We start from the raw sequence: 27,990 nt of genomic DNA, 5'->3' as shown, positions 1-27,990 counted from the left end.
TGATTTTCTGCATAAGATTAGCATTTTGCCTGGTTCCTTTTTTTCCCTCTCATTCTTTTGCTTTTGAATAAAGGGCAACTGACAGTTGCATGTTACTGAATTTACTTATTTAATATGAGCCCATTACTCTATAAAGGGAGTTTGCCTCTGTATTTTGGAATAATCTGATAATAGTGAGTTGCACTGAATATTATAGCGTGCTTACATTTAATTAAGCAATGACCATTTGTACTCCACAGACTCAAGCTCCCTGTGGTCCTAAAGCAGAAAAGGAAGTCCTTTAGGAGATATGCCAATCTTTTTTATTTCCTCCACAGTCTTCCTGGCTTTCTGTGAATGCAATTACATGAACAAATAAAACGGCTTGACTAAATTCCCCTACGTGGCAAGCCCCTTTCTGCTGATAAAGCTACTTGTGTGTGCCATAATTAAATGAGAATCTTAATATTTAACGAAACGTAATAGGCTGTTGCTTTGGCACTTTTGTGGGGGCTGTGGTTTCAACAGAGATTGAAGAAGCAGGGTGAATAGTCATTGAACCAATATACTATTGCTGAAAGATCTGTGAAATGTATTAACTGGGAAGGGCATGTTTTTGTGCTGTGCCTGCCTATTCAGCAGAGACGGGCAATGAGAGCATGATAATCAGGTACCATAAGTATTATCTGAGGAGCTGAGGTTACACATCTATTTATCTGTGTGTCTCAAAAGGGAAGTGACACTCAATGAAACGCATAATTTGGTGCAATACCCTCAAACCCTCCTTGGGTTCCCGTGGCAGTGATAATGCCCTGGATCCCCCTGGCTCAAACCCAACCTGATGCCACGGGGATGAGCACTGCAATGTGCCCCCCAGACCAGGATTCACTGCCACCACAGCAGGGTCACCCCAGTCCCTGAATCCCTCCCCCGTGGGGCTCAGGATCCTCACCATCACCAGGAGATATTTCACACCACCTAGGACATACAGCCTGAAACGTCTTCTAAAGATGGGCCCTTTCCTTACCAGCTGGGAAGCAATTGCTCTTTCTCATGTTGGAGGTGGCCACTTTTTTAGAAGAGGCTCAGCAGTTAGACCCCATGGCCAGGATGTGGGGAATTAAGGTTAAATCCTGGGAAGGAGGAAGGGATCCTCTATTTCAGTCCCAGACAGTCCTTGGATAAGGCACACAAGCAAAATGAACAATTCTTGAAGCACTCTGAAAGCCAAGACTGCTCCGAAACCTGATGTTGCAGGGTTGTATGATCTTTGTCCGCTCTTCCCTCCCCATGGCTTTCTGTCCCATGGATTTTCTCTTGTGTAGCAGCACAACCTTGTCCTGAAGCCTTCCATAGTCTCCTCCCTTTCCCCATATATTATGTGTAACTTGGGCACAGACTTGAGGACCTCTTCATTTGATATCTGGCTTTGCAGGTTGATGTCTGACTGGGACCCATAGTAGTGTCTCAGCACAGAAGGTCACATTCCCCTCTGCTCTAAGTCGGCTGAATATCACTGATTTCAGGAATATAGCTTTTTGCCAATGCAGAACCTGGAAGGGGTTTCAAATGCTGAACTGAATTAAATGTCTGTGAGGATTAGAAGAAAATTCTTTCATAAGGAAACTTGTGTTACAAATACTAAGGTGGCTGTAAAACGTTAAAATGCTTTTTCACAAACAATGCCAAAAGTTTTTGTGATCTTGTCCTTCTCCTTTCAGAAATTTTTGAGCTGGAGGTGAATGAAAATGTGCAGCTGACTGTAAATGACAGGCAAATGCCTAAGGTAGAATACATGGAAATCAAGATAGATGATTACAGTAAGTAGCACCTTTCCTCTCTCTTATTTTTCTTTTTCACTACTATTGCTGTGAAATGATACAGTCATCTTGGCTAGACTGGCAGGAGGAGAAATGACTTTGGCTCTCAATAAACTCACAGTTTGCAAAGCACTCTCTTAGGATGTGCTACATAAGGAGGTTATTACAGAGACAAGATTTGATGAGAATGCAGCTGAAGAAAGGCAAAATGATAGGGTTGGATTTTTTCCCTTTTAAAATTCTCTTTGTAGAGAAAAAGCTACTCTGGGAAATGACACAGTGCGGTGCCCCCATTGTTTGGGGCATTTGCCCTAGCTGGACTGGTGTGTTATTTGAAATGGGTTTGAAGTGGGATACTGTATGTTCTTGCTGGCTACAGCTATGGCTGCCTTTCAGTATACAATACTGAACTGCAGTGAATGAAGACAACTCGCCAATGGCTGCCCATCAGGATTCTTTGAGAAAGCCATGTCATTTGATAGGGTAGAAAAAAAAAAAACAAACCAGCTTTATGAGAAAAGCCAAAAGAAATTTCACCTGGATTAAAGAAGGCAGAAACTTGGAGCAGTTTATATCCACAGATGGTGCATTATTTGTACCACTTGTATAATCATTCCCCACATATCTATACACCAAAGAGACAGAGAAAAGCCTCGTGGCAAACAGCCAAAGTGTAAACATTTTCTGCCTGTCCCTGTACTTGTACCTGAAACAACCTAAAAAGCATCTCCTCTGGCTGTAAGCAGATATCTTACTTATCTGTGGAAGATCCACATATTCAGACTTGTGCAATGGCTCCCAAAAATCCCAGTTTCTGTGTATGGTGGCAACTCTAAAAAAAAAAAACCCCAAAGAACCTGGGTTCAAAGTATGACCCATAATATTTCCCATGCCAAAAAGGAGTGTACCTCTCGAATTGGATGCAGTGAAATGAAAGCAATGAGGTGTGATGGATGGCAGGTTACTAATTTCAACCATTACCAGGTGTTATAAACTGTGAAGCAAAGGCTGAGAGACAGTTGTGATTTGAAAAGGATAATAATGGCCCTAAAATGTCCTGCTTGCCCATGGGCATTAGGAACATAAACCAGTGCATAAAATAACAAGAACAGACATGCACTTCCAGGCCTTATGGGCAAGAAAAGACAGGGAAAGAGCCTGTCATAAAGATCACATCTATCCCCCAGTGAGCTAATTCGTAGTGACACTGGCAGTTTATTAAGAATAACTCAGCTTGATGCTAAATATCTTAAATGCAGGTATCATTGAAATGCAATTCTGGTCATTTAACCTAAAATTTATGTATGTGTGTGTGTAATAAATAGAAGCTGGTTGCAGCTGTGTGGCTGTTCTTCTGTGTCCAACCTGAATTTTCAAAGCTTTGGGCTTAACAGCCTTGAGAACACTGCACCTAGTGCTTAGTTATATTTAAAGTCAAGCGGTGGCCTTTTTGGCTGTCCCTGGGCCATTGATCCAATTTGCAGCTATTAGCATTCAGATGGAATAACTAATTAGGCGGAGTGTCAGACAATAATTGCAAAGCAAACCACTTAAACCACGCGGTTAATCTGTGTATTAATCTACTGAAAATGCTTCTAATACCAATTTAATTGCTGGGCCTTTGCTAATCTGGATCGTAGTTAACATTTTAAAAATAAATGTGCTCTTGTTAATGTGGAAAGCATTTGTATGGCAGCATTTTTGGCTATCGAGATGAAGCCATAGGAAGCAGTTAAATGAAGCTTCCGTGAGCACGTCCCTCACTTATATTGGTTCAGTACCAGTATAACAACATGGGCTTCAGCACAGTTGCCTCCTGTTTTACAGCAAAATTAAGACCTCTGGAAATCAGGATTAAAATACATGTTTCTCTATGCGTCTTCACACCATTATAGCAAAATAATCCTACTCTCTCCCCCAGCCACCATACTTAATTGGGTTTAAAATTATCATTTTCATCGCCAATTTTCCCCCTCCTCTGCTGCCCTGAAATATTGATTTCTGGCTGCGTCACTCATCCACCTGCCAAAAAGGAAAATTATAGCTATTGCCAGATGTTAATTGAATGCTGTAAAAGTGATGCATGACTGAGCAGCTCACGCTGTACTCCCGATTTACATTTCCTGTCACCTCGGCTATCATAATATGGGTCTTTTCTTTGACAACATCTGTGTTTCTAAGGTGTTATTTACCAGTGCCTCTGCTGAAATGCCATTTTGTTCCTGCTCATAAGAGGCCAAAACACCAGAAAAATCTGTTAGAGTTATGTCAGTGTTCCCACACTGAAGACATGTTGTTATTTTTTTTTTTTTCGCCTAGAATTGCCCATGCAGATCTTAAAGCCAGCAACCTTTTCGGACACTGCGCACTACCCCTTGCTTTTGATTGTGTAAGTTCTCGCTTGTCCTTTCTGTTCACGTTATTGGGCAGCGTGGAAAGCTCGGTCATGGTCAGAGCCTTTTAAGATATGTTTTGTACAATGAACACCAAGCTTCTTTAGCACCTAAGTCCAGCACGTTGGTCCCTACCCTCTGTCTCACCTCGGAGCTGGGAGAGACTAGACGTAGGTCCTTTCTCTCCCGTGTTTGAGCAAAGGGTTTCAGCAGAGTAGACTGCAGGATTTTGTGAAGTTGTTCCACGTACACTTACAATTCAATAATTTTGGGGGCAGAAACAGGAGGGGGAGGAATAAAAGATGGATGTTGACTTTCTGTCCCAGCGCTTAGGGCACTCACCCTGTGCTTAGCAGGCAGTTTTAGAGGGGGATGCAGTCAGCCTTACTGCAGCTTACATTTTAGACACCCTCATGCAGCAATCCTTCCCATGTAAATGCCGGTTTTCCCCGAAGTGACAGTAAAGAGAGAGCTAGAAACCCTTGGAGATCTCCATGACGTTAGCATTTATATTAGGTAGGTAGGATTTCCTCCTGGCAGGCATAGCAGATGGGTATTTCTTTATGCAACATTTAGTAATAATAATACACATTACTGAGTTTTTTTCTGGCAATTTGGAGAGAAAATGGGGTAGGGAAGTCACTCACCTTGAAAGAACCTGTTTGGCCCTGGCTGCGTCCCACTGCATCGCTTGCTCCCTGCCAGGGAACACCCCACGAGAGAGAAGCCTCATGCAGGAGTGACGAATGCCTGATGAATGCCTGAACGCCATCCTGCACATCCCTCCATGAAGGACAAAAACACTGCAATAAGCGTGTCGTTACATCACAAAATTACTGCAGAGAAAATGTACTTCATTATACAAGTGCTTGAGGAAGATTGGTACTCATCAAGCTAACAGCACTTGATTAGGCTGCCTCTGAAGCTGGATGTGCCTGGGTCTCGCTTGAATAAATGCAAATAACTGAAGTCACACGCACATTAAAATCCTGCAGTGAGTTGCCTGATGTCTCCAAGAACCCCAAAAAAGACAAGAAGTAGACGGAAGTGCCAGTGGCTCTACAGTAATTTGAGTCCTAAAATATTACTTGTAATCATCATCATCATCATCATCATCTCCTGATTTTTCCAAGCAGTCTAGCTGAAGTAGGGTCCAATTTTGGGCCAACCTGGGCATTTTTAAGCTGTTAGTTTTATCGCTTTAAAAGTGTGCTTTCCCTCTGTACTTTTGTGAATGGCAGAAGTGATTGACAGCTCCATCTACAGCCACTCTCAAGAACCCCGTGGGAGAGGGAAGGGCTGGGCTGGGTGAATGGGGGCAATAAATGAAACCCCAGCGCTTGCCAGTAAAGAAAAGGATGATTGGTGTCTGCAAGCTTCATCCAACGTATTTTGGCAGTGCCAGTGCACCCCAAAGCCAGGCTCCTCACGGAAACCCCTCCACTAGAAAAATGCCGTCTTTGGGGAATGTAGAATACAGATATAAATTAGAGCAGGTGTAAAAAGTGAAAACTCAACTGACCTCTGCGTCAGCGCCCTGGTTTCCTCACAGGAGGAATTCTGCCCACTTCATGATGTGCTTACGGGGTTTGTTCAGAGCTCAGCTTAGCGCAGCGATAGTTGCTGCGCAAAAAAAGGGAGGCAGAAACCAACCTGCAGCTTCCACCCCAGCCTGAAAACACATCCCACGCAACCAGCCTTCTGCACATCAGCGTTGCAGAGACTGGTCTCCCTCTCTTGAAACCTGCCCTGCCTTACAATGCGTGCGGGAGCTGCCGGTCCCCATTGCCACGGCAAGCTCACGGCCCCCGGGGAGGGCGTTTGGCCCGGGCTTGGTGCCGATGCCTTTGCTTGATGCTTATTTCTGTTTCAGAGACGGGACGCCTGGCAGCCAGATCGTAACGGAGAGATTTGAGGTGACGTGGGAAAGCGTCATGGTCAGCTCTCACAACGCCATCGTGCTGAAGTTCGACGGGCGCGGGAGTGGCTTCCAAGGCACTAAGTTATTGCACGAGGTTAAGAGGAGGCTGGGCCTTTTGGAAGAGAAGGATCAGTTGGAAGCTGTCCGGTGAATGACGCCGTTATTGAAGCAATTAATTCATTAATGATAATTAACCCAAGACTGTCATTAGTCCTAGTTGCTTTAATGGTGTGTAGGGTAGAGCAAGGAGGCGGGAGGGAAGGATGATGTAGTTATACAGCTGTGACCAAATGATGGCACGTGGGAGAGAGCTCACACCAGCCAGAGCAGAGGGAGAAAAACAAGCCTTAAACAGAGCTAAATTAGAGAACGCTTATCTGTATCACGTGTTCAAAGCCTATTTATTTTTAGCTCTGTACAGTCATACAGCTACAAATAAGTAAGCTTGCATATCAGCTCCTACAGTAATTTTTTGCTGGCCACAAAGTTGGAAAAAATCCATCTTTAAACCCTTAAACTTTTTAAAACAGAAAAAAAACAGTGCAAAACCCTAGATGTCAAGTCCTGTCATATTGTTAGATTTATTCTGCAGATAATCATGCTAAAAACACTATCAGAGTAGTGCAATAGCATCAGCTTTATTATGACTTTCAGAGGTAGTGCAGCTTATTTGTTGCCATTGCTTGGTCAAATCCAACACAACAGGTTGCAAGATTAAATTGAACAGAGAGTCATGTGAAAGCAGCACGTAGCAGTGTGAATTTAGATTGTCTACATCATTTTTCTGTGGCTATCCCAAATTCAAGCTGATAAAAATCACAGTGCGTTTGCTATATGTAAAGGAAAAATATTTTTAACCCATTGTTTCTCCTCTCTAATTTTCTAGGACAATGCTGAAGGAGCATTACATTGATAAAATGCGAGTCGGTGTGTTTGGGAAGGTAAGGTTTTCCCATTGTTCCTCTGTGCTTTCCAGTTGGCTGATGTGGCTAAGCAACTGAGCTAAATCCTGATTTACTGAATATGTCTGTGGTGACATTTTTATTATTATTTATTTTTGAGACAGACTGCTTCTTGCTCAGAGATGTTAAAGATGAAAGCTTTCATTTTATCAATGTATTTGTCAATTATTTTTTTTAATTAACTTCCAAGTGCACTTTCTGACTATTTGTCAGAAAAACACTGTCAGATAATTATTTTTTTTTCCCCTTGCAAACTTTCATTTCATTTTCATCTTCTCCCTTAAGGCCTATGGGAATGTGGGTAGATCTAGCTTGTGTCATACAAATTGTACAACAACAATATTGATTTCTGAGTCTGATTTGCACCACAGTGTGTATCCATCTGGGAAATGGCAATTGTAAAGTACACACGGTTTGAAATGAGAATGGGACTGCAAGTAGAAATTGTTTATTGTGGGAGATACAGGCTTAGAGTGGGGGAAGAGAGCTGCACATACAGCAGCATCTCTGCAGGGAATTGTTAACAGGCTGACGGCAGACGCTGAAATTGTGATGTCCATTTTAAATAGCGAAAGACTGGGGTAATATTTTGGAGAGGTAAGATATCCAATTAGACCTACAGCCATCAAGTGGGATGAAAAGAGGCAAGCTCTTGGGCACAGAACCCTCCTGCCTTCAGGAGAGTGCAACGAGTACAGTGCTCCTCTTCAGCCGCATATGCCAAAGCCAGGGAGAAGTCCCTTATTTCATGTTTTTTCAGGGCAAGGTGTTAAAGGCTCTATAATGGCCAAGAGTTTGCTGCAAGGTCTCAGCTGCCCTGTTTCTCCACCCAAACGCAGCAGCACTTCACGGCTGATGCCCCTGCCCCTTCTGTGTTCCAGGATTACGGCGGCTACCTCAGCACTTACATGCTTCCAGCTGGTGAAGAGAACCAGGTGTTCGCCTGTGGAGCTGCTCTTTCCCCACTGACAGACTTCAAACTATATGGTAAACCCCATCCCAGAGCCCACAGACCCTCTTGCTGACCACAAATGATGTTTCTGCCCTATCCTTTCCCAGTTATCTTCTCTTTCTTCCCCAAGATCCTGCCTGTTTTGTATTGTGTGTCTTCTTAGGACTAGCCATAAAGCCCTTTTTTCACCCTCAGGAGAAATTTTGCTGGCACCAGTGGGACCAGCCATGGTGGTCAGAGTAATCAAATAACTTTTATTACTTACTCCTTTTAAATAAAGGAAAATTGGCTTTAAAAGCCTCCAGCCTCTGCCACCAACCTGCACCACTGCCTTGAACATCCTTCTTTCTTGCCTGAACCATCCATCCATGGAACCTGTGGTCCAGTCCGCCTGCCCCATCCTCTTTCTGACAGCAATACTCCACTGCACATGGTGGTCCTTTCTCGCAGAGACCCCACTTGCCTTTGCACTTAGTGCCAGTGAAAATCAGGGGACTGCCATGAAAGTCAGTGGTGTTAAGCCAGCCTGCAGGTCCCGTACAGTTATCCCCAAAACCAACGGGAACTTGCAGTAGGCTGTTGATGGAGATGGCCCCATATGAAAGGAGAGAGGGACACAACAAGATAGTGCTCTTCTCCTCTCATAGTTTGGTTGCATTGAGGCTGGGGGGACACACTCTTCTGTGACTTATTTAGAAACCATAAGTATGTGGTGATGATGAAAGACTGTAGTTTCGCACATATTCTTAGTGCACTTTCAAAAGCTTTTAGAAATATGTCCTGCGTAACTAAGGCAATGTTAGAAAAGATCTTTTTTAGCATTTGCAATATTTGACTCAGAGGCACCAGTGTACTCTCTTATGACTGAAAGAGATGTTTTCTTTTTTTCTTTTCAAGCTTCAGCCTTTTCTGAAAGATACTTGGGTTTGCATGGGATTGATAACAGAGCATACGAGGTAACTGCATGGACACTGCATTTCCCTGATAAAATGCAAACAGGGTTTTAACTAACTCTTCCTCAATGTGTTCTCTTTTGGGGAGGGAAAAAGGGTATGCAAGATGGACTCACTAGTAAAACTCTATATTTAAAAGGCAGCAAGGTGTCCTTCAGCCTGCTTACTGCTTTTGTTGTCTTAATAGTAATGATGGGTATGGTTTTTATTGATTAGCTTTCATGTCTGCCTCTCTAAAGTGGGTAAATACAGTTATTCCAGTTTTACAGATTGAAGGAGCTGAAGCTGAGTGACTCCAATGTGCCCAAGCAGACACGACATCATGACCTCCTTTAAAGTTCATCCCAATGGTCTTGCCACTTTGATTCTCTCTGGTGTATAATTTTTGACCCAAAGGCAAGTGAAGCTCAGCTTCCCTTGGCTTTTTCAACGTAAGCACAGATGTGGTATTTCAGGTAGGCAGAACCCTGTGCCAGAGTTGAACAGCACATAGAAAAGGAGACACGGCACCAGTTAATGAAGATATTGTTTAATATGTATGATGGGATCAGTCGGTTCATGTCTTCTTTCCTTCTATTACTTTATCAGGAAAAACCTGATAAAGAATAGTCACACAAACAAAATCTGTTATACAGAAAACATTGTGAAGCCTACTAAGCCTTGTCTTCAGCTAGAAGACATGAAGGCAGCAAAAGTTTGAAACTTTTTCTTATGGAGAAGGCAGGTAGCACCCTGTGCCCCTGCAGTGGAAGCTTTTCCCGGCTATCTAAATACTGAGTTCATTGTCTCTCAGATTTTGCACTCACGATCTCTAGATCATTGCAAACTCTTTTTGTCCTTTTAGAAATTTGAAGGCAGGTCAGTAGAAGTGAAAGCAAGGGAAAATATTCCAGAAATGAGAGCTTTGTATTGTCACACACTCTTCGTGCATTGAAAATCTGGCCTAAGCAAATAGCGGTACTTTTGGTTAACTTGGGATTAACTGGTAGGAACAGCACCTGAGCTCTGTGCAGAGCACGGCCCTGTTCTCGGTACAGACGCTAACTGATACACATCTCCTGCCTGTCACAGCTGAACCATGAATTGCTTAGGGAGAAGAACTGTTCCTAACCCATGGACCAGACATGAACTTTATGAAGGTCACATAATTCAAGACTTGATGTAGACTCCAAAAAAGCTGTGCTGTGGTGTTGTAGGTTACAACTGAGGGAGCAGAAAGGAAGGAGCGGAGCCATACAGGGGAGAACAGGGTGCAAGATATGTGCATACACCATCACAAGACTTAAGCATCGCAGCCAGCAATCTGAGAATGAGAGAACTCATTAATTAAGTCGAGCAATAGAGGGAAGATCAGAGGGCACCCTTGCAAAATTTGCAAACACTTTCTAAGTCCATAAAGAGTGCAGAGCTGCAAGAAAGCCAGAACAGACCTGCATCCACCAAAATTTCCAAAAATCTTGCCTGCAGCACCACTCCAGCAGGGCCACTTCTAATGTTTCTGGTTGCTTTATCTTTTAAATGAGGAGAGATACACGTAATCTGTAATGTAAAATAACAGTGGCCATATCTTAATAATACATGCTAATGTTTTTAGCCAGCTAATTTGACCTCCATAGCCAGGCACGGAATGTCCTGTTGCTGTTGGAGATGCACTTGTCTATCTTCCATGGAAACCACATAGGACAGTGGGAAGATGAAAATAGGTAAAAGATAGGATTGATACAAGGGTGTCTTAACTGAAAAATACATTAACTCGTGTAAGTGAACCAGAGGTAGGGCACATATATTTAAAGAGTGAAGGAAACATGAATTTAAATTGAGAGAGCTATTATTCCCTGCCCCCCTATAAAGCAGTAGCAGCTGTGATTTGAGACGTACATTCCTTTTGCCACTCCAAGATTTTTTGGAGTCTTTTGGAGTCTCCGTGAGACTTGTATTCTTCTGAACAATGCAGCAAAAAGTGGAGGAGTCCTTCATTTCTCTTACCCAGTACCATTTGCAGTCACTCAGATTTGTATTTCCCCCGCGCATCTGAAAGATAGTTGGGGCAAAGGCATTCTCAGCAGTGGACACTTGAATTTAGTATCACATCCTCCCCCAGGCTGTCAAAGCTCATTGAGGTTGGCTTTCAAACCATACCAAAGTCACTCCAGCTCTCTGAAGAGTTCTTAGGCATAGGCACCTGGGCACGCTTTTCATCAGTGTTTTGTATTCACTGGAAATTCACTTTGACATTTTCCATGTGTTCTGCGGTTCAGGCTTTTGGTGAATACTATCAGAACAGATGAGGGTCTCTGACCTCTTCCTGCTGCTGATACTGAGCCTGGAAGGACGGGGTGGGGGTCTATTTTACCTCCAGACTGATTCAAGTAGCCAAGAGAATATGCTGTGCTGGTGTCTGCTTGTTATCCTTGTGATGAAGTATCAAATGGAATGAAGTGTTTCTATTTTCTCCATATAAATTGCTAATTTCTAGCAAGATTTTTAATCTTATTGCAACCTTTACCTTCACAGATCACTAAATTAGCACACAGAGTCTCATTACTGAAGGAACAGACATTTTTGATCATTCATGCTACTGCTGATGGTAAGTTAGCCCATCTTTTGCGCTCATTATATGTTTGGGGTAGCTTTGATTTTTCTTAATTAAATTTGTCTCTTTAATGATTGTAATCTGTTTTTACAGAAAAAATCCATTTTCAGCACACTGCGGACCTTATCACACACCTAATTAGGGCAAAGGCTAATTACAGCTTGCAGGTACAGTATGTGTTTCCTTTTTTCATAGTTGAACAGTTATTTCCCAGGTTGAACTCAAACTGGTGTTATGAAGCAAGCTTTGAAAAGCCACTTGCAAATGCAGCCCAGCAGTAGAAATAGCACCAGCATATAATGTGTTCCTATGTACTCCCGTGCTTATTTATTTGATGCCACTATTTTGGTTTGGACAGCTGTAGAACAGTTATTGAATTACAGTAAATTAGGTTTCAAGAGATGTATCTCTAAGGAATTGATGCCTGTTAACTTTCTTTGGGAACGACAGGGCAAATTCAGGATGAATTACAGGGAAACAGGGATCTAAATTAAATCAACCGGAAAAGTTAAGGAGAGAAATGTCTCTTAAATCTGACACCCCACTGCAAATGACATACTCTGGTCTAGAAAGCCCCTCTTTCCACTGAATTACATCTCTGATTTGCTGAATGCCCCATGTCCAAGCCATTAAAGCTTCCAAAATGAACCCATCCACCAGCCATGGGGATGGTCCCTACCCTCTGCTACATCCCAAGCCACAGCCAGCAGAGTGCAACTAGCCCAGGCTCAATCCATGCCAGGGACCATGCTAAAGCCCACGGTATAGACGATTGTGTTGCAGTGCCCAATTCCTACTAACGCTTGATTTACTGAATACCAGCTCCCTCTGGCTGCATTTCTGCGGAGCTTCATGTGATGGGTATGCTCACTCCATCATGCTCCAAACGCAGATAGGATGGAGCACAGACACAGGAGCTAAGCAATGAGCCCGGCACAGATTTAGATAGTGCTAAAATGACTGAGATGCCCCTGCACATTTCCCAATGCAGAAGCATTAGTACATTGGAGCTTGAAGGCACCAATGGGTTTGACGCATGCCAAAGGTTAGTTGAGGACTGAATGGAGGTCTGAGGGATCTACATCTTGGACTGAGGTACTCAGAGCAGCAGTGAGACACCCCAGTCCTACCTGCAAGCATCCAGCCCTAGAAACTCATTTTTCCCCCTTCAATATCCCAGTCTAGGCAACCCAGTATGATCGTCTCGCATTCCTTCAATGTGCAGAAGGTGTCTGTTCCATTTAAATGGAAAGTTGTGTTTAAACTATTTCATTTCTAGCTTCCCACACTTTTTTTATTTAATTACTTCTCCAGCAAGCTTTATTTCAATTTTTTACTTAATGACATTTTTTCTTTAAAGCCCTCATTTTAGTCAGTAAAACATAATGCCATTTCTCTCCATTGGGTTTTTTTCAGTTTTCACAAGGAGCAAGCACTGTTATTTGTAAGTGTGATCTGGTTCTGCTTAGCCTGAACTTGTTCAGAATGGAATTAAATGGAAAATCCTCCCCCAAAAGAGTTCCTTTTGAAGGAAGATGCAAGTCTGTGCTTAGAGCACTGTGGTGTCTGAATTACCATGGACCTCGTGCATCTACGGGAAGGCATGTGGTGCTGAGGAGGAGCAGTGGTTTTGCAGGCCAGCTCAAGCTGCAGATACGGGTGGTCAATCCTGAGACTTCAAGCTCCTAACAGTGTGCATTTGCCTGTTTCTTTGCAGATTTACCCTGATGAAAGCCATTATTTTAGCAATGCAGCATTGGAGCAGCATTTGTACAACTCCATTGTCAACTTCTTTGTGGCGTGTTTCCAAGTTCAGGACAAACTCCTGATAGCCCCACTGAAAGAGGAGGAGGATGATGATTAACCCTGCTTGTCCGTGCTAAGCACAAGGCAGATCTCTCTAACAATATGCAACTGGATCATTTTCCTGAAGAAAGAGATGTTACGTTGTTAGCATGTATTTAAAGAAAACTGAAAGCAGCTCATCTGCTTTACTTGACAGCAACTCCTTCCTAAATGGAAGAACATTAAGCATGGTGAACTCAGCAGAAACTGCTGTCTGAAATTAATCCATCACAACCAACATCTTTTTTTCCTTTGTTTTTTTTTCCTTTTTTTTTCTTTCTTTTTTTGTTTGCCCCAAAGTGACTTCTAGAGTGAAAGTGGTAAGACATTGAACTTGAAGGAACACCCCAAGAAACCGCTTTGAGGACTGGAAGACTTAATGTCTCTTTGCATTCAAGCAATCAAGCAGTAGCAGTGAAATCCATCATCCATATTAAGGTTACTATAGTTAGCATCACACTGTGTCAGAAAAAAATCTAACCTAATACATGGAAAAGATTATAGCACAATTATTTTAAAGGATACTCATTCATACATACTTGCCTGCTCTTTCCCGTGTTCAGAAGGTTTGTCTTTGGTACAGGACATACAAATTCAATTGTACAAAATATCACTACAGTTACAGTGATCTTTACCTTCCTCTAATTATTTCTTTGTTTTGTATAGCTTTTACTTCTGTTTTCATTGGGCCTCACATGCTTACCTTATTAGCTTCTCAGCTCGTTCTGGATGGGGAAAAAACATACACTGAATTAACCAACTCACTTCAGACCTTAGGGATCTAAGCAATGGGGGTCCAGGTACCCAGACAAAATCTGTTAGAATAAAGCAAAGGAAATCTCACTCTCATGTTCCTGGCATAGCCTTTACCTGCAAGACTGAGCATTTTCCTTGGAAGCCTTGAAAAATATGCACATAAATAAGCTAAATCAGCTTAACATTGAGATATTTTTATTGTACTATAGAAAAATATGCGACGGTCATGATTATTCTTTTTCTTTTAGTGTTGGAACAATTGGTTGGTAACCTGTTGGGGAGCGGCTAGATGAGGCTATGGTAGCAGGAATTTGTACCAGATACTTCGCAGATCATCTCATAAAGCCATTTAAACAGAACCAGTGTGCAGAGATTTATTGCACATGCTGTCTGCGGCTTAGTTGTATTCCAGGTCAATGATTAGCACATTCCAAACATGTTTAATTATCTCTTCTGCTCACACTAGTTTTGCCAAGCATAAAAGAAAAAAAAATAATTGGAGCATTTTTGCTTTAAATTATCTAACACTTCATTACAGCAGTACAAAGCAACTTTTAAAACTTCTTGTGAAAACATTCACCTCTCAGAAAGAAATTCAAACTTCATTCACTTCCACTTACTGTGTCATAAGAATTTTGACTAGTGTCGCTCCTTGTAAAATATTCTGACCAAATGTACAGCCAGTATTAATACTGTATATTTCATTTTGTTGTATATAAAGGAATGTAAGTCAGTTCTTCGTCAGGTCCCCGATCCAATATTAGTCTTGTGTTCAGCATGCATGCGATAACACTTCTTTGCTGATCAGGACTCTTTAGAAGTACTAGCTTGGAAATATAACAATTAATGTAATTTCTTTTCTTGTTTTGACAGCTTGAATATCAATGCCGGTTTCTACTTTTTACATAGTACTGTGGGTAAACTCGCATCCTGACAGCAATGATGAAGTTTCCATTGTGTTCTTTAGTGTGTCTTTTTTATTATCTTTATTTTAAGCTTTGAATGTTGGTTGTACTTTGACCATCATGAAAAATATATTGATAAACCACAGAAATGATCTAGTTTGGTTTTGATTATCTTCTTTAATTTACAGTGCATCGACATTGTGTGAACAAGAACTACGGTATAAATCTGCTTTATCCGGCGAAATGCCAAATAGACAATAAGAATGCTGCGTGTCCAGATTTTGCTACACCGAACAGGCTCAAAAGCCTGAAATGAACTTGACCCGAGAAATGTAAAAATCTGCTCTGTCCACAATCTTTTGTAGAAAGAACTTTAGGATGTGGCATGGTAGTGTTTGTTCATTCATGGAATAAAACATTATTTTACCACCCTGGTTGCTACTGCTGTTATTTAGTGTTAAGTACTTAAATAAGCATCGCATTGCTTGAAGTGCTGTTCCTGGTTGAACTGAGCCCAAACTCCAGGGCGCAGATCAGAAAAATGAAAACAAGCCTTTAAATACATATCACCATTTAGTCTGCCCGTAACCTTGGTAAATGGTGTCACCATGCTGAATGGTGACTGCTTTTGAGGAAAACACGAAGTAGAACAGAGTGGATTCAATCCCAAAGTAGCAGGTCGTGAGAAGACCCCTATCACCCTGTCGTCTTTGATAAAAAACCACCTTTCCTCCCTTTCTGCCTGCTGACCTGGCACACGGGCTTCCTGAGGACATCAGCCAGGCACAACAGCTTGACCAAAGGGATTTTTGCTGTTTCATCCATTGTCCCTTTCCCAAAAGTCACTCGTGGGTTATGAAGTGGGAACAAAGCACTAAAACTTACTGAGTCTTCCACAGGAGATTTTTCTGCAGATGATTCTTCATCAGGAAAGGGGCAAGCAAGAGGAGGGAGTCATCCCACCTGAATTCAGATATTTGTTTCCCTTCAAGCCAAGAGGAGAGCGATATACCTGCCAGGGCCATCCTCAGACACCTCCCTTAAACAAGGGGCAGTTTTCCGTGTGCCCGTTTTGCTCCGCTGGCTGCGGGGACGGGAGTGACTGTCCCAGACTGAAACAGCTGGGGGACAAGTTAGTGCCATCCTTAGCTGTCCCCTCTAACAGCACTTTGTGGACTGCAAGATCAGCCACCTTCTTTATACCTGGAAAGGAAATCCAGGAAAGGAAATTTCATAGATTTCCTGGGAAAATGGAGATTTTTGCTCACATTAGAAATCCTGGCTATTACTGTACCCTACAATATACTGTCCTTTTCATCTTGAGCAATAACTTCAGGAAAGATTTAAATCTGCACAAACATCCGTGTCTCTAGGCCTAATAAAGACATGAAAGATCTTTTAACCCAAAAAGACTAAATCAGGTAGCAAGGCTGTGATGGCAAGCAGCCGCCTGTAGGTACAAGGGTGACAAGGATCCTTTCCAATGGCACCTGCTGACTTGCTGCACCTCGTCAGTGTCCAGGGTGATGTCCCATCAGCTGATACCAACTTGACTGAACCAGATTCACAGGAAGAAAAATGTAATATTTCACAGCAAAACCAAGAAATTATTGTGGACACTCACTCTAATCTTTGTTCCAGCAAATCAGGAAACAAGAAGCTTGAGCACTGGTACGGGGCAGGCAGATTGCACAAGTACAAAATAGCTTTGCTGTTATTTTGCTTAATTACCTAAACATAACTAATATTTTTTTATTGTCCAAACAAATCAAGCTTATGCTTTCAACTAACTGGCATTTCTGGATGCCATAATGTTCAACTGTGGCATCCCAAAGCAGAAGAGAACTAATGAGCAGTGCCCTGCTGATTCAGAAGGAAACCACAGAAGGAAAAATGAGGCATTGCTGATAACTAATTAACAAAGCCAGGCAGCCAGCCATGTTTGTAATTGTCTAAGGGTTCAGGCATGGAGCATATATATACCCGTCCAAACTCTGCCCACGAGCTCAGGGCAAATAAATGCTGCATCTCTGAAGGGTAGGAGGAAAAAAAACAAGAGTGAAGGAGAAAGGATGTGTGGGATGCTCACAACACCTTTCCCATGGGAAGACCAGTGGAGAGTGCTGTTAGCAATAGGGAGAAACGGGTGTTTAGTGGGGGAAACCAAAGGAACAAGGCAGGTGCTGGTATCCTCATGGAGCTGTGCTGGTACCTAGAGAGGTCTTTTTGCTTTTGCTCTCATGCTCAGGTTGTGTCCCCAAAGCTCACTCAGGTCGGCAGCGGTAAGGCACTGGATGTTTTAACTTTGCATATCGGGTCGCAGGGCACATCTGCCCTGCAGTCCTTCCCGGGGCTGCAGCAAAGCTGCCAGACATGCCGCGGTGAGGGCTGGGGTGAGGACGCTTTCTTCCTTGTCCTGGGTAAATGCTGGCTCCCCTCCATGTTCATTCTTCCCTGGATGCCTTATCTGCTTTCCATTTGCAAAAGAAGAGGAAAAGGCAAAAATGGAAAAGGTAACAGAAAAAGCTCAAGATCTTGCTTGCCAACTCCTTAATCATTGCCTCTTACTGAGCCAGCTGTTTGCTTATTTCTGTTTTGCTCTCCCAACTTAAGCTCCAGGCTGGAGGCTCAGAGCAGAACAAAGGGCACTTGCTAAGACCTGTGCCCTCTTCCCACTTCACCTTTCTGTCTTCTCCCCATTCAGCATGGTTACGGTCTGAAAGCAAACCCAGCACCCCCTTAGAAACTAGAGAGAGACAAATATAAAAGCAGTGTGGTGAGCCCTCCCCATAAACCATAACCAAAATGAATTCTTTATTCTAATAGCTAATGCATGCTTAGCTGGCATCCTTTGCTTGGTGCTTATTCTTTTGCTGTGAGGGAATAAGGAAGACAAGTCCCCAAATATGAATTATTTGTCCTCCCCATTGCACCAGGCTACGTGCTATGAAGACACGTGCTGGTCTGGCTCTGCCCGCTCCCACCGTCCAGCCAGCCCCCTCCATCCGCCTCGCAGCCTCAGCCTTTCCAAACCTGTGGTGGGTGCAGACCCAGGCAGCTCACAGAGGAAAGGGAGGCAGTGTTTGGGAAGGATAGGAGACCATATCATAATAATCAGGTTTTGACAAAGACAAGATGAGCCTAGAGAGGCTTGTAGCCAACCAGCATGTCCAGTTGAGGTGTTTCAAGTTGTGAAGGGTCCCACATTACCCTCCCGCTGCCCACTGCAGCTGCTGCAGGCAGATGGGACACTAAAACCCAGGGGGACTCATGCCTCTGCTGTTGGAAGAATCCATCAGTTTGATATAGCCCTGAGCAGGACATCACCCATCGCCTACGGCAGGCGCCAGGAGCTTACCTCCACGGTGACACAAGCCACTGAGCAAGCATGTACACGGAAACTAGGCTTTGGTCTTCTCTCCTTTTTAGCATCCTCCACCTAAGTCAGCTCCAGAGCCAAGAGAAAAGGACAGGTCTAGTCTGCATGGTGAGCGATGATCCTGCTCTCTGGGAGCAGCTGCCAACATCTTTGCTAACCATTAACAGAGGCAAATCTTCAACTGTCTTAATGTCATGACATCAGTGTGACCCTGTGTCTCTTCTTAGAACAGTGTCCCAGTGTGGGACTCTGGTGTTTATATAAGAACTAGAGTTTTCGTTTCCAAAACAAGCCCCAAAAGTCAAACGCTGTCTGCAGCTTTTTTGTGTGGCTGTAACAACCTGAAAACACTGTCTGGCTTTTCCACCGCAGCTCAAGAAATGAAGGGCTGAAGACACCCTTTTTCTGAGTACCCTCAGCTGGGATCACCCTGGCTGACCGAAGGGGACAGAGGGAAAGTGGAGGGACCCCTGGGGACAGGGACCAGTGGGAGAGGAGAAACCACCCCTGCTGCCACTCTTGCACCAGTGCGAGGCAGCTGGGCAGAGGTCTCCAACCCCCCAGCCTTGGACCTGCCCCGGGATGGGGGAACCAGCTTCTCCGCATCCCATGGCCGAGTGCAGGACCACCCTCCTGGTGCAGTCTTGGGTCCTTTATTTGGCCACAATAATCAATGTCCTCTGTAAGCAACAATTTCTGCTACAGCAGTTGTCTTGCCGGCAGCTTGGAAGGGGAAGATTCAGAAATCCTTTGTAAAATGGATTTTTTGCTTCTTTTTTTTCGCTTCCAGACATTCATTAAAAGCCTCATATTAAATGAAGCTACATTTTGCCTCCTCACTGGGATAACAGCTTTAATCAAAATGTCCATTTCCATGATCGAGAGAGAAGAAGAGTAAAAAGCAAATATAGATGTAACAAGGCCCCAGGAAAGCACAAAAGTAAACCATGCTCCAGTATTCCTGTGGAATAGCAAGGTTCCTTCCAGGTTTTTTTTTTCTTCCTTCATTATAAATGTACCTTTTGGGTGATTTTAAAGCACCAAACAGCTCTTTGAGCTGATGTGAATGCTCTCATCCTTGCTGGAAAAGTTACCCAGGCCTTATGCTGTCTTTGCAACAGCTGTTGCCAATGTCCTGAAATGTAGTTTGTGCTGAGCATTTCCAGTAACTCGAACTGACACGTAATTTGTAGTGAGTGTTGGTAACCAGCCTGCACAAGCTCCCGAGTACCCGCTGCCCACCACCTCATCTGGGAGCACTTCAAAGCAGGGTAGGTCCTTCCCCTGGAAAACCAAAGCCAGAGCAAAAGGCGAACAAGGCAAATCCTCTGCTCCGCGTTCTGCTCTGAAACACCATGGGAAAAGAGTGCGGAGACTCAGGAGCCCTGCAGGGCAGTCCTCTGCCATAGTTTCTGGCTGACTTTTGTTGCCTGTAAATTCACATTTGGATGCACAGAAAGCAGGAAATTCAGGATGCTGTTTTACCTGTACTTGGCTCCTTCTTCGCCAAAGCAGCGTAGCCATCACATGAGTCTGGCACGTACCCAAAAGTTTGCCACCTATAAAAAAGTGTTGCAGAGGAAGGGGGAAAGACAAAGGAGAGCCCAGAGATGAGATAGCCCATCCTGAGATGCAGTCCCTCCCCTGACACGGTTCAGGTTATGCCCATGAAAAACAGACACCCTCCACCAGACATTTTCAGTCTGTGCACTAAGCGATGCCCATGAAAGGCAGATGCGAAAAGCAAACCTAACACCAGTAAGCTTAAATTTACTAGCTAGCAAGCCTCAGTGGGAAATCTTTAGGAGTCTAGAAATCAAAGTGACTTGAAAACGGCTGAGATCTGGCTCCTGGTTGTTCCCCTGAGGCAGAGGCTCTGAGCTGCTCGTCACAGCCTGCAGCCTCAGAGCTGCCAGGAGCAAGAAGCACTGCACCCATGATGATGCTGGGAGGGCTTGGGAGGAACAGAAAGGGGCACGTTCTCCTCCAAAAGCTACCAGCCGTGCCTGCAATTTTATCCTGCATCTCATGTTGATGGAAGTTAATGGTCACTGAGGAAATCAGCGGTGGCAATGCGAGCAGTAACCACATGTCAGCAGTGCAAAGAATTGCACTGAAAGCCAAAGAGGGTCTGGTGCAATAACAGGAACAGAAATCGCTGTTTCTGGGCTATCAGTACTGGAGCTGGCAATAAGGTGTTTGTCAGCTGTTGTTGGTGATGGTGTCACAGAGGAAAGGAGCAAACAACATCCCAGCTTTGAGTGGAAATCAGAGCCAGTGCTACATCAGCATTTTTCATCCTTATCAATTCTGCACGGTGGGCTGCAGTCCTTCTTGAAGAGGCATTTTTTGAAGGTAGAAGCCCTGAAAACATTAAATTTCAAACTTCATTAACTGCATAGGATTTTTCTGTGATTCAGTAGACTTTTGTTTTTGCCGTGATGATTCTTATAATTCTATAATTTACTAGCCTATTGGGATAGGAAAAACTTTTCTCACTTGCCTCTAGTGGCAAACTGTAAACAATTGATCATGCAACACAGCAATGGCAGCCAGAAATTCAGCCCAAACTTCCCCAAAAAAGTCTGCCATCTCTGGCTGAGTAACTAACAGGTGGAAAAGCATGGTGTTCTCCTACATTAGGATTTTAAATGTAAAATATCCTTCATTGCCCCTCTCAGCATCTTCAGAAAAGAAATTCAAGAGGAAGAAATCCCTGTCTGAAGCATTTCACTGGATGCAAACTTGCTTTGCCTGCAGAGCCTCTGGGTTACCTGTTCTGGGAACTTCTGTACCAATATGCTTTTAAGAAGAAGTTAGACTGCCGCAGTTTTTTCTGGACAGGTGTCAGCTGGTTTTGTAGAATGAAATGTGTATTTTTACATTGAACATCTCCACAGCTGAGACATCCGATCTAGGCTCTCTTTGTAGCTTTTTTTGCAGAAGATTAATAGGCACTTTAGGGCACAATTTATCCAGCCAGCTCCAGACGCCTGCTTTGGGAGGGCATGTGCTGCACGGGCTGCATGGACCAGGCAGCTCTGGGTGAGCAGACTAGCTATAGATATTTCTTTTCACCCAAGGAGATAGGAAAAGCAAAGAAAGGATTAGATTTGTAAAGGAATGACTTTTAAGAAATGAACAAACCTCTCCATTTTCTACCAAATTGCTTACTGCAGCTAAAAGCAGAGCACAGCCACTTGCTATTGTATATTTACTATTCTTTACAGCGCCAGGGAAGCTTTTGAGTGGTAGGATGCCATCTGCTGCTCCGAACGGCTATTTCCTCCCTTCCTATCCTTTCCCAGCGGGCAGCTTGTGCCAATGGGGGGGGAACTTTGGAATATGTTTGGATCCTCTGCAAAGTGAAAACATTTTCACACACAAAACAAAATTTGCTCTGATAATAGAAAACAGAGTGAAGAGTTTAATCTCACAAGCGCTGGCTCAGTTATGAAGAAAAGTTTGTGCAATGAATGAGACATCCAGAGAAGACGTACAATATTTACCCACAGACCGGCTTGCAGAGAAGATTGGATTTTGTATAATTTCCAGTTTAATGCCAAGACTTGCTGCTAATTCTGCTAGCGCCCATCTCCTTTACCGCAGAAACAATCATCTCCACATCTGTGAGTCGATGCACTGCCCTGTGACCCTGAAATATAGTCCCAGCATGTCCTTCTAAAATCTGTGGTGTGAAGAACAAATTAAAACACACTGTCGGCTCTCTGGGACTGGAACTTAAACCTGCGAGCAAACTCTATTAAGTCCAGTAATAGACACCAGTCATACTCAGCCACACAATGGAAGTAAAACGGGATGAATAGCACACCATCAGCTCCGGCACTCCAGCAGTAATAAGCATCACGCTGGGCTCACTGCACTGACTAATCCATAATTTATTGGGCTTCATAAATATCAAAACATACCACAGCTGTTAGTACTTCAGCGCAAAACCCACAAATATTGCTTCAATTATTCAGGAGCTCATCGCAGGAGCCAGTCAACTGCTTCAAAGGTGCAATTTTAGAAGGTATCAATTTCTCCGGAGTTTCGGCAGTGCAGTTGCTGGCCGGGTCCCCTGGGCAGCTGGCACGGGGAGCGCTGGGAGCACCAACAACAAGAAGAAAAATTGCCTCTCCCTCAAAAATAGCCTAAAGCCTTGAGCCCCACACAGTGAGAGATGCAGGCAGCTTCAGAGGGACTATGCGTGGTCCCCTTCAACCCTTGGACAAGTGTCTGCTTCAGCATCTCACTCAGAGGGGCTGCCAAAATTATTATTAAATGAGCAGTCCCAAAAGTTTGCACTCCTAAATTTACCCTCCATGCACGACACAAGTTAGAGTTGCATAAGCAATGAAGCCCAGCAGTTCGAGTCACCTCTCCAGCAAAGAACCACCATTTGAAGCCATCCTGGACTTTCCCTCCTGAAGATGCTTCCCTCCCCAACGGCATTTGGGTGCCAAAGGCCAGTGACTGTGGCCAGCTGCTTGGTGGGTTGAGGTCAGGGTTACAACTACCAGATGATACGGTGGCTAATGCACGGGCGTCAGGTCCCACGCACATCATCCCTGTCCATGCTCACACTGTAGATCCCCCCATCCACTGGGGTTCACACATCACATCCCCTCTATTTAAAGCCAGATTTCCAGGTTAGACTGATTCAGTCACAATGTGTGTTGGTGTGCTAGCTGGGTTTTATGGGCCAATACATTTTTCCACTGGAAAAAAACCTCTATAAGATCAGTTTAATTCTAACTTGTCTCCTGTGCCATCCTCCTGCAAAGAACAGAAAACAGGAAAATAAAGTGCTTGGAGGAGCAGATGGCATCTCGCCAGTGCTCTCCCATAATAAGGTATATGCCCCATGGTCATTTGTTACTGGAAAAAGATCATCTCAAGGATAATTAGGTATTTGCAAGCTTCAGGAAAAGAGGCATCCAGCTGGAGACAAGTATGAGTTTCCCTATCGAGAGGAAAGGCTGAGCTGAATGATATGAGACAGCAAAGAAGTCACATGGAAAAGCTTCTTGGCAAAACACAAGGAAAAGGAAAGCAGGTCTCACTCATTGGGCTCTGTGGGGACTTTTCTTTAGTGCAAGATACAGCATGTGAACGCCAGGTACAAGGCAGCCTGACCAGGCTATGTCCCCATGAGAGAAGGGACAGGAGAAAACACAGAGAACCCTGAGGAGGGACACAGCATCTGAGAGGTGGAAAGGGACCTTCGGAAATGAGAGCAGGGGAGAAATGTCTCACATGAGCGGGAGCTCCAGGGGCAAGGGAGGAAATCAAGCTTCAAAACAAAATAGTTAAAGATCTAGGAAAGGTTTGACACAGAACATGGGACCTGTCCCTGTCACTGAAATGTTACAGAAAAATTTTATTCCTGCTGCAGAGAGACATCTGCTGCTGTTGAAGGAAATTTCTGAGGTTGTTTTGGATGCAGGCAAGTACAGCTCCTTCACGCTGGGCTGTGCTTTGCGGTGGGGAGCACTTGTGGCAAGCACCCAGAACCCACTGCCCAGCTGGTGATGCGACTGAAAAAAGAGACACAGTCTCACGGGAAGTCACGCTCACAGGGATTATGGCCATCGCTGTCACGTACTGATGTAAAAAACCCCTCCCTCCTCTTCTCATTATCACCTCTCCCCTCCAAAAGTAACCCCAAAGGTTGTCTCAGTGCAGAGACATGGCCTGACCCCGTGTGTCCAAAGTGTCCTTGTGCTCCGAGGTGGTCCTGCACCACCACAACAGTGTCACCATCCACCTGACACGCAGGAGAACCATGGAAGGGTCCAGCTGCATGGGAGGCATTACTGGCAGCAAAAGAGGGGCAAAGTCCTCTATCCAGAGGGTCTAGAGAAGAGTCATATGGCTGCTCACCTCTGGGAAATCCTGAATGTAGATTTGGAGTCATCTACAAGCATGCCTGTGGTTAGACGTCTCAGTACAACTGTCCCTTTGGCTTCTCTGCAGCCAGTGGAGATCTAGTACCTATTCAGACCATACACCTCGCTTTCTTTTCTGGGGCAGCCATGGTTTTGGGGGAAAGGGAAGACCCAGGGGCCAGCAACCATCACGGGCTCAGCCCAGCACAGAGCCGCATAGACCCTGGATGCACTCATGGGTTTGAGGTTCCCACATCATTCATGAACCAAAACAAAGAATATTATCTGGAGTAGATGTTGGGGTACCCCAGGAAATGGATTTAGCCTGGCCAAAGCCTGCAATACCTTTAATCAAGCAGTCAGGACAAAGTCAGATAAAATGCAAGCGTGACCAGACCTTCAGCAAATCCCATTTGAGGATCTGAAGCCAAACTTTGTAAATTAAACTCAAATTTATTTTCATGTCCAGACACCAGCGACCTGCTAGCCCAGCTTAGTCCACTCCTTTGCTCCAGAACGTGGAAGCTGCTTTCCTGCATCTCCAAAGTCTGCAGGAGGGTTTTTTTCAGTCTTTAATGGGACCAGAGAAAACTGATGGTGTTTTAGCATGGCCAGAGCTGTAAAAACTCCTCCCAGGTCCCCAAAGTCCAGCTGTGGGGTTTTTTTAACAGTGTTTGTTTTGCAAAACAAAACAAAAAAATTAAAAAAAATGAAAACAACAACAAAAAAAATACCACCCCCCCAAAAAACCCTGTTGCATGTTATATTTCCATTAAAGGGTTTGTTGAAGCAAAGCGGGGCCATTTCCTGCAGTAAGGGAAAGGGCAGCCCAGCAGGGAAGGGCACCTGCTGCCAGGCAGGGCTCCTGCAAGCGAACAGCATGAAATTTTCATGCAAATTTCCCACCAGGGCCTCCTGAATAAAGCTCCAGATTTCCCTGCCCTTAATGAATAAATCACTCAGCCTCGTTAGTGGAGTCTCTGGCACAAGGGCAGCAAGCATCACCTTTGCTGCTGAGTTGACCAAAGAATTGATGTGACCAGAGATAAATGTTGCTCTTAAACTTGTGCTGAAGAAGACATGAAAAACGCGTTAGCTCATAATCTGACGCACAGCGACGCAACATGGGGATAATTGAGATATAAATGCTGCTCAGGCACCAACTTGAGGAAGATTTTTTTCATCCTTAGTAGGCTAACAAACCATTCCAAAGCAGTGAAGCACTTCAGTAGGGTTTTTTTTGCTAGGTATAAGTGTTCCCCAAGTCTTTTGGGAACTGGCATTTTCTTCAAGGACGGCACATGCATCTTGGGGGGGAGGGGAGGAGTTTTTGCACAGCATCAAAACCAAACGGGCTCTGAAAAGGGCCTCTTTATATAGCTCTGATGAATCTAATATCACAGAGCTGTGTGCTCTGTATTTGCACAGCCCAGGGTGCAGCCCGGATCAGCCCCACACATCCCCAAAGCTGATGGGACTGATGCCCACTGCCTGGTGAGCTGGTATCTAAGTCAGCGTCCTCTGCACCGATGCATCTTAGGGCTTTGTGCAAGGCCAGTAGCTCACACATCTCCCATAACACACATCCCTTGGCTGTCGTACAGGCCAGTCCTGCAGGAGCCTTTCTGAGTTGGGGGCTGTGCTTCGTGAAGCTCCACAAACAGGGCCAGTGATGCTGCACAGGAGCAAGAGGGCATCATTGAAAGAGAGATTGTCACATCCACTCTGATGCCCGTTAGTGGTCCCTGAGAGGCACAGCTCCCCAGCTACACTGTCTGGCTCTCCTTCCAGTTCTGCCTTCTCCCTCCTTTCTCATGAATAAAATAAAAAAAAATGAAATAAAAATTAAATTTTCTGGAGCTGACTCACATTTCAGAGTGGCTGAGGGTCTCATTTTCCTAATCAGATACTTTGGATGTGGCAGCAAGAGGTCCAGCTCCGATTCCAGCCTTGGCTCTGTGCACATCCAGTGAGCTCAGTCCTTGCATGGGGCTGGTACGGAAAGGGAGGAGCAGCATCAGTAGTGCTGGTTCAAGAGCTGAGCTTTTGTGTTCTTGGATGTGAATGTGCCTGGTCCTCCTAAAGAGGGGCAAGACATTTAGGGCACGTAAGAGATCATCCACCGCATGCCCACAAAACAAAGAAGTGCCAGTTTGAAGCAAAAGGCTTCTGGAGCAACCTGCCCTCCCCGCACGCCCCCGTGAACAGGCAGGTCAGCGCTCCAGCATTTCATTTACACAGTGCACCCAACACAAGCTCCCGAGGCATGGGCATTGCCTGGGAAATCCTTGCTGGAATTTCAAATCCTCCAAATGCAGCTCTCTGTCACTCAGTGGCCAGCTTGAAATTTTCTCTTGTTTTCTACATATGACTATTGCTCTTTCTCCAAGTGGAGTCATACCTTGACATGGACATTGCTCGTCTGCTGAGCACTCCCAGGCTACGAGGTTTATGGATTGGTTTCCACATACAGAAGCCACAAAGCAAAGTGTTAGTGTATTTGTGCTGTAACTTATTTAACTTCTAAGTAATAATGTTCTTGAAAGAGAGATGGAAAACATGGAAAACCAAACCTACCTGCCATGTGTCTCCCCAGAACTGACCACTTGCTCACACCTCCAGTACTGCCACTTTCAGTCTCTACCACACATTTCAAACCCCACAATTTTGACCCAAGGATTCTCAGCACTTTCTTTACTGCAAAAGCTCTGTAAATCCAATGCATATACATTGAGTCAAGCTGCAATCAAGGAAAACATAAATATGGAAAGCCTACTACAAGAAATGTAGACTGGCAGTTCCCAGGCTTTCAGTCAGTATATGAACATATGGAGGTTGTTTGCTTTTAAACATCATAACTTTCTCACTCTGCAGAGTACTATAAACTGTCACTTTTCTGTGTACACCTCTGACAGCTTTAACTTCAATAGTATGTAGAGGGAAAGAGGCAAACACCTCTTCCGTGGCTGCTGGATTATATTTAACAGTTCGGTTGATCTGGGTTATCTGGGGAGGCGTCCCTGCTGCTGGGATGAGCCGTATTCAGCACTTCCAGTCCCACGGGGCTGCTGCTGTTTGAGCTGCTAACGCCCTGTTTCCCAATGCAAATGTTTTCTTCAAGATAGGAACATCTGGAGTAATGGAAAAAAAAAAAAAATACAGATTCAGGCACCATTCCTGCTTTTGGAAAAGCACTAGGCTACGATCCGCACTAACTTACCCTGTCATGCCATGGTGCAGAAGCTCATGATTCAGACTCTGAAACAAGTTGAGTCATATGAGTACAAAATCCTTCCAATGACTAATGGAGCCCTCAGGAGCTGCTGAAGAGGAATGTTGGGTATTTACCTGGATATCGAATTTATTGAGAAGACAAAGGAATGACAGACCTCAACTCTGCCTGCTCTCATGATGTTTCACCTCTGGAATTACTCCCTCTGGGACCTTTCTTCTCCTTAAGCCCTAAGAAGCTTGTGCCTACATCCCTACAGATGGTAGATCCCCAAAATGTTGCACAGGGAGGTCTGGCTCTGCCAGGAGGCAAAAGGATGCTGAAGTTGTCTTCTGCTTGTTGTGCCCAAACTTTCCCCCCTCTACACATCCACCAGCCTGCAGAGGGGGAACGCAGAGATGTGGCCCAT

General features: G+C 44.3%; 1 protein-coding gene across 1 annotated transcript in view; it reads left to right on the top strand.

Annotated features, from left to right (window-relative positions):
• The window catches only part of DPP6 (dipeptidyl-peptidase 6), a 259,976-nt gene extending 246,437 nt beyond the window's left edge, over window positions 1-13,539 (top strand). Inside the window, exons 18-26 of the mRNA XM_010585970.1 lie at window positions 1,701-1,799; window positions 4,119-4,188; window positions 6,066-6,260; window positions 7,000-7,054; window positions 7,957-8,062; window positions 8,925-8,983; window positions 11,495-11,567; window positions 11,667-11,740; window positions 13,291-13,539. Coding sequence (XP_010584272.1) covers window positions 1,701-1,799; window positions 4,119-4,188; window positions 6,066-6,260; window positions 7,000-7,054; window positions 7,957-8,062; window positions 8,925-8,983; window positions 11,495-11,567; window positions 11,667-11,740; window positions 13,291-13,437 — 878 coding nt within the window. The 3' untranslated portion in view covers window positions 13,438-13,539. The remainder of the gene's footprint in view (window positions 1-1,700; window positions 1,800-4,118; window positions 4,189-6,065; window positions 6,261-6,999; window positions 7,055-7,956; window positions 8,063-8,924; window positions 8,984-11,494; window positions 11,568-11,666; window positions 11,741-13,290) is intronic.
• The last annotated feature ends 14,451 nt before the right edge of the window (window positions 13,540-27,990 follow it).

The sequence above is a fragment of the Haliaeetus leucocephalus genome, unplaced genomic scaffold, assembly GCF_000737465.1.
Source record: "Haliaeetus leucocephalus isolate CR32 unplaced genomic scaffold, Haliaeetus_leucocephalus-4.0 Scaffold0, whole genome shotgun sequence".
NCBI classification, from domain to species: Eukaryota; Metazoa; Chordata; class Aves; order Accipitriformes; family Accipitridae; genus Haliaeetus; species Haliaeetus leucocephalus.
The sequence above is the reverse complement of the archived record's forward strand: the minus strand, read 5'-3'. Positions and strand labels throughout refer to the sequence as shown.